The sequence below is a fragment of the Crocodylus porosus genome, unplaced genomic scaffold (assembly GCF_001723895.1).
Source record: "Crocodylus porosus isolate Cpor-Errol unplaced genomic scaffold, CroPor_comp1, whole genome shotgun sequence".
NCBI lineage: Eukaryota > Metazoa > Chordata > Crocodylia > Crocodylidae > Crocodylus > Crocodylus porosus.
In genome coordinates, this window is record NW_017728947.1 from 109,554,736 (window position 1) to 109,564,408 (window position 9,673).

Consider the following 9,673-nt stretch of genomic DNA (forward strand, 5'->3'; position numbering starts at 1 on the left):
AAGACTAACTGGCCTATAGTTTCCTGGGTCCTCCTTCCTCCCCTTTTTGAAGATGGGAACCACGCTGGCCCTCTTCCAGTCCTCTGGCACCGCACCAGAGCCCCACGAGTGCTCGTACAGCCGTGCCGGAGGTCCCGCAATGACCTCAGCCAATTCCCTCAGCACTCGGGGGTGGAGATCGTCCGGACCCGCTGATCTAAATACGTCCAGTCCCTCCAGAAGTTCCCTGACTAGATCCTCCCTGACCCTTGGCCTGGGTGCACCTCCCCTCGGGCCTGAGGCGGGCCCAGTGGGGGGGCTGATTTTATTAAATCCTACCTGCTTAAACTGCTTTAAAATGATGGCATTTCTCTATAAACAGACTGAGGCCCTGGTTGAGCAAAGCATTTAAGCCCAAGCTAAATGAGGAATCCCTGTTTAGTAAAGCCCCGAGGTAGGGACTTAAGTCTCACTGGAATCCACAAGGCTTTTTTATCTGTTAAAACTGAGCACGTGCCTTCCTGTGCTGGGATTTCATGTGCCTGGGTTGAGTCAGAAGTTCTGCTTCTGAGCTTAACTCGCATGTGAACCAGGAACTTGTTTAGATTTGTATCATATATATAATGGGGGATCTGTCAGCCAGTCTTGGTTTGGGGAGGGTGGCTGTGTGTGGAATTCACAAAACCTAGTAGCCGCTTGCGGTTCTCTTTTAGTTTCAAAGGGCTTTTTTAATGCAAAGCCTAGGTTCACCATCAAAGAGCAGCGACCTGCAAAACATCCTAGATGGTAGCAAGCATGTTCATGTTCATTCAGACCGAGTCTTAATACTTTTCACTTGTTATTAGTAATTGAGGAATTAAAAAAATATATGTGGTCCACACCTTAGAAGTACGGGCCCAATCTGAGATATTTGGAACAAACCTTGCAGGCTCAGTGGACTTATATTTTTTGACAAAATGTTGTTCTGTCAGTAAAATTCATTGAGGAAGCCTCTGGGAGCAGGGTGGTGTGTACAAAGCCAAGAAAGCCCCTAGTAAAGAGAGATGCTCAGGCAGCACGAGATCAACACCAGATCCCCTGAACCTCTTCATTAGACTCTGGTCTTTCTCCCCCTTCATACAGGACCTGGGGCAGTTTCTGCTACACGCAGAAGAAAAACTTTGTCTGGGAATGGTGTCTTTATAGGTGAAAACAGGCATCACCTTCTGTTGCCTTTGTACCACCATAGCCATTTTTATGAAGGCACAAAGACCAAGCAAACAGATGCCCATACTTCTTGTCACTCCACAGATGCCCAAAATTTGTGGCTGCAGTGAAGGTGATATCAATTTGTGCTGCTGTTAGCGGCAGATGTCTGTTTAGGTTGCAGGAGTGCCAGCAGCCTGGAGCTGCCTTCACTCGCCAGCTGGCCCAGGCAGGTGCCCTAGGAGCTTGAGGGGCCTGATCCTGCAAGTCCCAGAAATTCCCACTCGGGGACCTCTAGCCCTGGGAGCACCTGCCTGGCTTTCCTTGCTCACAGAGGTATGCTCCCAAGACCTCCAGGTCTTCCCTGCTTACTGAGACCCTGGCGATCCTAGGGACACATCTCTGCAAGTAGGGAGAGCTGAGCAGGTGCTTCCAGGGGTCAAGCGGCCCAGTCCTGGGCAGGAATTGCCATGGTGTGCAAGACCAGGCCCCTCAAGCTCTGGGAGAACACATCTCCCGTTGTCCTGCAGCACTAACGGGCAGGACAACAGGTAATGTACATTGCCCGCTGAAGCAGATCAGCTGTGCCAAGACGCATCCCAGCAGAGTTGTTCCTCTTCATAGAGTAGAAACAGATGTTATCTAATGTCATTCATTTAAAAATAATTCCCATGGGGTGAGGAAGTTGAAGGTCCGTCAGCTGGAGAGGAGAGATCATCGCCCTGGGTACTTGGGAAGAGAAGGAGAAATCATTTTTGTAGGTCCCGCTCCTTGCCTGTTGCAGCAGTGCTGGAGATACCTTCGGGATGCGTGGCCTATTCAGCCTACGTCGTTTAGCGGCCTGTTTGCTCCAGAGCCGTTCTTCTGAGTCCTAGGGGGCTTGTGGCAACTGGGGAGGAGAGGGCAAACTGTCCTGGGGGAAATACTGGTATCCCATCACCGCTTGGTAGCTCCCGGGGCAGTGCTGGGTAAGGACCCTGCCTCCTACACCCAGGAGTCTCCAGAGGTGGGTGTTATGCTGTGTGGCCAATTTTTGACCCACAGCTTTTTTTAACTTGACAGTGTCCCTTTTATTAATGAAATGAGCAGAGCTGTGAAATAAATGGCTGGAGCCAGCTTCCGAGTCATCTGTCGTCACAGCAGATGAGGGGCACTCACCTGTGAATCGGAAATGCCCTCTGGGAGTTTTTGGCAAGGGGAAGGCACAGTTGATTGAATGTGGCATCTTGGAATGGCCTGAGAGCTGCTGACCCTTGTACAATCTTGCCGTTTCCAACAGCATGACCGAGCTGGAGAAAGAAATAAACACCTTGAGGAGCGGGCTGAGAGCTGTAGAGACCGTAAGTATTATTTACCCACTTAATAGTCTGTTCTGATTCCAAGCATCGGAGCATCCATCCTCAGGGACGCAGGACAGGAAACCCCGAGCAAAGCTGCTTTTATCTTGCTTCCTGGAGATCAGTTTGTCTTCCTTCCTGCCCTGCATGCACGCCTGTTCTCTTCAGACGGTGTTGGGATAGGAATTACTGTACGCTGGATATAAATCATCCAAATGCCTAACAAATTCACTGGGGGGTTGGGTAAGCTTAGCCATGGGCTTATTGAACAAAGCCGTTCCTTTGCATCGATTGAGGCTTTTCTGGCTCCCAGAACTGTCCCTCGTGGGGCCCGCAGGTCTGGTCGCAGCGTCTCTTGCTCAGTCTGACCTCACGGGAATCGCAGGGGGGGAATACTGGAGCGCGGGATCCCCAGGGAGGAAGGAGAAGGATAATGCAGGCTGATGAGTTGGTGGCTCTTTGCATCCACATGCAAAAGTGGATATAGATTGCTTCAGGAAGGGAAACCCCAAAAAATCATGGCCTAGTGATTGCTCCTTGTGCCACTGAGCCAGAAAATGAGAAAACACAGTACACTGTCTTGCTTTTTACAATGCTTTGTGCAGCTCCAATCAATGACGGTGGCTCTTCATTGAGCAGCTGTCTGTCTGTCTATAACATACATGTAAGTATGAATGTGCATGCACATGTGTATATGTGTACATATGCATGCACATACACACATGCACACAGACACCCTATATTTAATGGCCTACGAAACTCATGTTTTCCCCCAAAAAATTAGCTGTCCAAAATTGGGGTGTGTGCTTTAAGCAAGGAAGCTGCTTTCTACCCAAGAATGGCTGCAGGGAGCTGTGCACCCTTCCCAGGCACCTGAAGGAAGGGCAGAGTCCAGTTCTCAGTGTCACTCACCCTCTCCTTGCAGCTAAAAAGCTCAAGCTTTAACCCTGTCGCATCTGCTTCCAGATTGCCCCTCCTGCACATGTCTGGGGTCCTACAGCTAGAGCTGGGCCCATGCGGAGGCAGGGAAGACTCCAGAAAAATCTTTTCATTTTCATTCTCCTTTTCCAAAACCAGAGGTGTGATTTACCTGGGGGCATGCGATATGGGAGACGTTACAGTATATCGGTAGCAGCAAGTTGGATATTAGCTGCTAAAATAAAATAACAGGCTTCATATTTCTTTAAAGGAGAGGACCCTGCACTTTCTTACTGCATACCCCCTTCCAGATTTACCAGCTGCCTGCATACCCCTATCTGCATGCATTTTATATTTTAGCCCCTTAAATGCCAATTATTATAATGAAAATTAAATCTGCCATTACACAAGTTCTGCATACCCCCCAGAGATGTCTTGTGTACCCCCAGGGGTACATGCACCATGGCTTGGGAGCCCCTGCTTTAAAGCTAGAACTCTTCTGCGTTTAACAGTAAAAGGTGATGATGGGTAGATTTATGCTTCGGTAACCAAAAAATATAGTGAGCTATGTTTTGACTTTATTTTCTTCAGAAGACCAAGCAATGCATAAATAACCCCAAGTTGCTGGGCTGCAACTGTGCATACTTTATTTGAATTTGACACAGAACGTTCTTGATCTTAATGGGAAGGTACAAGAAGAAACAGTAGAAAATAGCAGCTAAGCTTGGAGCAATGTGTCCCCTTATGTAGCTATTCTGTGCCAAAGTGTTAAGCCATAGGGCTCTTGCTGCCAGTGCCATCCATTCCACAAATGAAATTAGAAAATTTGAACTTGCCTGAAAGGGGAAGTAAAACTGCAAACAGTCATGTTCATGCAAAATCACATCCCACAGAGTCACACTGGATGAATAATGATTTTTCTTTTTAACTTTTTTTTTTTTTTTTGCTATAGCAAGACAGGTCACCTTTAGAATGAGCCCGGCCACCTCAGTCCCTCTGCACAGTTGGCCGTGTGTCCCTCTGCTCTTCCTGAGCAGGCAGTGTGTTGAAAGGGGCATTTCAGCACCCGGCTTCTCAAAAGCAGAGAAGACCAAGTAGAACAGAGAAATGATCCATCCTGTGTCTCAGCGCCTGCAGTCTTATTCTTAGATCCTAGGGCTCGTCATCAGGTCATTTTAGTAGTTGGAGTCTTACAGCTGGTACATAGAGAGAGAGAGAGAGAGACTAACATTTTCAGGGTCAGCATGTGACTTTTTTTCTTTTTTAATGGTGCTTATTTTAAAGGCAATATAAAAGTTGGGTGTGTTTTAAATGTGATGATGTTTGTGTCCTTTTCTAAACAGACACTGACCCAAATTACATTTGTTTCCCTAAAGGAGCTGGAGTATCAGAAATCTCAGGTCTTACAACCCGGAGACAAGTTTGTGTCCGTCGTCAGCCAGTTCATCACATTAGCCAGTTTCAGCTTCTCTGACGTGGAAGATCTTCTGTTGGAAGCAAAAGAATTGGTAAGGTCCCACGGCACGATCTTTGTGGGGTGTCTTTGAAGCTTCCTGTGATGCCTGGAGGGGAGGGATGGCTCTGACTCTTCAGAGCATACGTATCTGTCAGAAGATCTCCCCAAGTGGGCAGAAACAACAGATCAGTGACTCAGATTAGATCTTTAAACAGCAAACCCCCTTTAGCCTCTGTGGATTTTTTTTTTTTTTAATTGCAACAAAATTTGTGTCGTTTTTTGAACATTTCAAAAAGTCAGCAGCATTACAACTGGATGACATGGCAGCCAGGCTATTGCATTTAGTGTTGGTTGCACAGCAGAAGGAAATACAGCTGCAACGCACAGCAACACATGCCGTGGCTCAGATACCAGTAACAGAAACAACCCAGACCATGTGAAGCTCTTGGGCTTCTGAAGTGGGGCACTTGCCCTGTTTCGTGGTTGCGTAGATGTTAGGGGCTGGCAGGTTGGCTGAGAAAAGCCAGTCGTCGCTGGGTCCCGGTTCTCAAAACAGTTTTGTAGGAAGTGAGGGTTGGAAGGGAGCTCGAGAGGTCACATCTAGTCTAACCCCCTGCTCAAAACAGGATCATCCCAGCCACGGCTGTGTCTAGCCAGGCCTTAAAAACCTCCAAGGATGGAGAGTCCACCACCTCTCTGGGTACCCATTCCAGTGCTTTACTACCCTCCTTGTGAGAGAGATTTTCCTAATATCTAACCCAAACTTCCCTTGCTGCAACTGGAGCCCATTGCTCCTTGTTCTGTCATCTACCATCACAGAGAAAATCCAGCTCCATCCTCTTTGTTACCACCCTGCAGGGCGCTGAAGGCTGCTGTTAGATCCCCTCCCAGTCTTCTCTTCTCCAGACTAAATAGGCCCCGTTCCTTCAGCCTCTCCTCATCAGTCATGTCCAGCCCTCTCACCATTTTCATTGCCCTCTGCCGGACTCTCTCCAGTTTGTCCACATCCTTTCTGTAGTGGGCCCGAGGGGGTGCAAAACTGGGCATAGTACTCCTTATTCCTTTCAGAAAGGCTTCACAGCCATAATAAAGGCTCAACCAACCCACAATAAAAAAACAACCATAAAAACCTTCTGCCACCTTCAGGAGAGAGGCCATTTCTCCCCATCATCACAGTCAGCCCTTGCACTCCTCTCCTGTCTTTTTCTTTAATATTCTACATTACATAAAGATACGCTCTTCAGCCCCCCCCCGTCTCCTTGCCAAAAGTGACCTAGGAGTCTAAGCGCAACGAGACAGGCCCCCCCTTGAACTCGGTGGGAGCTAGGTACTCTGTTGAGGTGCTGTAGAAACCTGGCCCTTTCTAGTCTGTCACCTTTCAAAAATGTTGCCCTACATTTTCCACTACCAGCAGAAAGTTCAGCCACCTCAAAAACAAAGTTTCTGCACACGCCGAATCTCCCTCAAGCTACAAGTAAGAACAAAGGGTCTCAGTCTAAAGGAGAGCTTCCCTCAGATCTGCAAGGACGTGGAGTTGGGCTCATAATGGACTTGTTGTCTCAACCTTGGCTTCAGAGCTGCTATAATCACTCGTGTTAATTGTCTCCAAACAGTCCCGAAGGCTCAGCACGCCCCCTATTCCCCTTTCTAGTGCGGTTTTTGAGCTTGAATAATAAATATCTTTTTTAAAGCGTCACTAACACATTTGGTTTTAATATCTGAGCCATGTGGCAACGATAAATAATACCCCAAAAATACTTCAAAGAAAAGTTAAAAGTGCAAGTTTCCCTACCCCTGCCGGGTTCACTCTGAGTTTTATGTCTTCGGTCTTTGGCACCGTGATATTTTGCTTCCTTGTTTTTACTGCTGCTTAGTTAATGAAAGCAAGTTAGGTAATAAAGGACATTAGGCAGAAACAGAGATGAAAAAACTGATGTGATTTAGAAAGAGAGTATTTTAGCATCTGAACCTATAGGAAAGTTTCCATGTTCACTCCTCTGGGTTCATGGCTTAATGAAATCAAATGGATTTTTTAATTGAGACTTGAATGGATCGAGACCCAACATTTCCTTTACTCCACTGATCAGTTAACTGCCACCTTAAATATTTCCCTAGTTTTCAGGCAGATGCTTTGCAGGGGAAGGTTTCATTAATTCACTAGATTCTCCCATTGGCTTAACTAATTCCTTCCTGCTCTGCCCCCAGTTTACCAAGGCAGTGAAGCACTTCGGAGAAGAGATGGACAAAATGCAACCAGACGAGTTCTTTGGGATCTTTGACCAGTTTCTTCAAGCTGTGCTGGAGGCCAGGCAAGAGAATGAAAACATGAGGAAAAGGAAGGAGGAAGAGGAGCGCCGGATGCGCATGGAGGCACAGGTGAGAGGAGGACCTGGGGGCAGTGTCGCATGCGTGACTTCAACGCAGGCACAATTGAGTTGGTGTCCGCCCTTGCCTCCGGATGCCAGGCAGCGAGGGGAAGGGAGGGCGGCTTTTTGATTATGCACGCTCTCAAAGGTCAGACTGAATTCAGTCCCTGTGGCTAGTACTGAGCGAGTCTTCTAATCCCGTCCCTGCTGAAATCGAGGGTAAAGCTTTCCTCGACTCCTCTAGGAGCAGCAACACCCACGCTGCTGCCGTACCCTGGATCCAAGTGATTCGCGATGTAGTAGGACGTGCTGCGTGTGTCCACTTCACTGTTACCGCAGAGCAAAGTCAACTGACCACACCATGACTACAGCTTGCCCATGCCATTCTGTCCATCTCAGCCTTGGTTCCCCACTGGTCAAATGAGGGCAAGAATTATGTTGTTTCTTTTCTTCCCTTCATGCCTTTTATAAACTTAAAGGTGTCCAGGGCAGATCCACTTTGCCCTGTCTGTTTTAAACTAAGATTTCTAGGGGTAAGGGCTTATATACGAGTCCCTGCAGCCAGAGGCACAATAAAGCCCCAGTTTCAGTCGGATCCTCTACTCTGATACGAAGAGTGAATGACAATAATTGCTTCCCTTGGAAAATTAAAAAGGGTCTTGTGGCTTTAACATAGCCCCAGAGCTAAATCCAAATCCAGCACCTAACAGCGGCAGACCGGATGTAGCAGCGTTGCCTGTCGAGACCGTGCAGGTCTCAGCAGAGGCGAAGTCATGCCGCGCACCAGACATTACGTGCGTCCTAGCAGCTCCAGCTCCCTCCGGTGTGGGTCACTCCCTCAGCATGTGCGAGATGTGCCGACTTGGGGTTTATTCAAATGAATAAAGGGAGCCAAGTTTGCTTGAACTGCTAACTCCGTGGGCCTTAGCAAGCTCGCACCACCGAAGAATTTGGCCCCGTATTGTGTGAATTCCATTAATTGACATAATCCTTTAAGAGTCGCTGCCGAGCGACTGCCTCCATGTGAGAACAGGAGCATTATCTCAGCAGCAATACCAGTGCTGCAATTTTGGGCAGTGTCCATGGGAAGGGGGCTGCCTTATCTCTGTTGCTCTACTGGAGTCCCACCAAAACGACTGCCTGCTAAACGTTCGCAGAACTGGATAATGTCAAGCAGCCAGCTATAAAGCAAAAGCAGCTTCTCACTCGCTTTGTTTTCAGATGTTCCTTTCTGATAAAGGATGAGCTCTGTTCTGGAGAAGGGAGTCTGTCGCATAGTCGGGGGAGATGCGGGGTTTGAAAGGAAAAAAAGCAATCTCCTTCCCAACTCCTGGCACGAGCCGTTTTGTTGTAGAACAGATCATTTCAGCAACTTGACTGTATTCTCCTGTCCCTCTTCCCCCCTCCAATCCTCTGGAAATGTTTAATTTTTGAAAAATTCATATTTTTTAAGGGGGGAAAAAACCTGCCTCCGTCTGTCATTGATCAAGATAAGGAGGCAATAAGCGGGAGTTATTTTTATCATTGCTGTTTTTGTGTTTCCTTTTCCATTTTTGGAAAATGGACCAAAACTTTGTATTGGAATATCCAGTCCCTCAAAATATCACTGTTTAAACCCCTGCAAGCCAGGCACAGAAAGGACTGTGTGCTTCCCCTCCGTGAGATGTCCAAGGGAGTGGGCCCAGGCGCTCTGTGCAAACCAGGGCTACTGGGTTGAGACCGCTGTAGTCAGAGCTGTATGTGGGGGTTTGTCTCTGCTTCTGCTGCATCTGCTAAAGCTGGCCACGCAAACCCTTTACCCAGTGTGGATGCAGTTAATCAGGTACAAAGACGACTGAGACCATGTCTTACTGTCTCTCTGAAGAGCCCAGGATGGCTCCTGTCCTGGGGAGTGCCTAACAGCAATGCCAGGACATATTCCCCAGACCCCACAAAGCCGACTCCGCTGAATTGCTGGGCGTGGGCACGTGTAGGACAGGAGCGAGCAAGCAAGGCATGTTACTTGGAGGCAGCGGGGTGGTATATAGATCCTGCCTCATGCTGATGGTAAGCTGTGCTTATACCAGCGCGACTGCATCCCCCTTGCGGGCTGTAGGACACGAAAACCAAAGTGTGGACCGAGCCCAAAAGACAAAAGAGGGCCTTAATGTGTGAGCGCTTTAAAGGGAATCGGCTTAACTTCTATCCCCCTTCTTGATTCCTCTCTAGCTCAAAGAGCAGCGGGAGCGGGAGCGCAAGGCCAGAAAGGCTAAAGAAAACAGCGAGGAAGGCGGAGAGTTTGACGACCTCGTTTCGGCCTTGCGGTCAGGCGAAGTCTTCGACAGAGACCTTTCGAAGCTGAAACGAAACCGCAAGCGCATCACCAACCAGCTGACGGACAGCAGCCGCGAGAGGCCCATCACGAAACTCAACTTCTGATTCTCCCGGGGGGG

The 9,673-nt window shown here is 48.3% G+C and overlaps 1 protein-coding gene across 2 annotated transcripts in view; it reads left to right on the forward strand.

Moving 5' to 3' along the window:
* DAAM1 (dishevelled associated activator of morphogenesis 1) overlaps positions 1-9,665 on the forward strand; it is a 170,703-nt gene extending 161,038 nt beyond the window's left edge. For both annotated transcript variants that reach the window (XM_019550908.1, XM_019550909.1), the window contains 4 exons: positions 2,444-2,504; positions 4,796-4,927; positions 7,081-7,251; positions 9,450-9,665. In XM_019550908.1, the coding sequence (XP_019406453.1) occupies positions 2,444-2,504; positions 4,796-4,927; positions 7,081-7,251; positions 9,450-9,659 (574 nt within the window). In that variant the 3' untranslated portion in view covers positions 9,660-9,665. The remainder of the gene's footprint in view (positions 1-2,443; positions 2,505-4,795; positions 4,928-7,080; positions 7,252-9,449) is intronic.
* Positions 9,666-9,673: the final 8 nt, after the last annotated feature.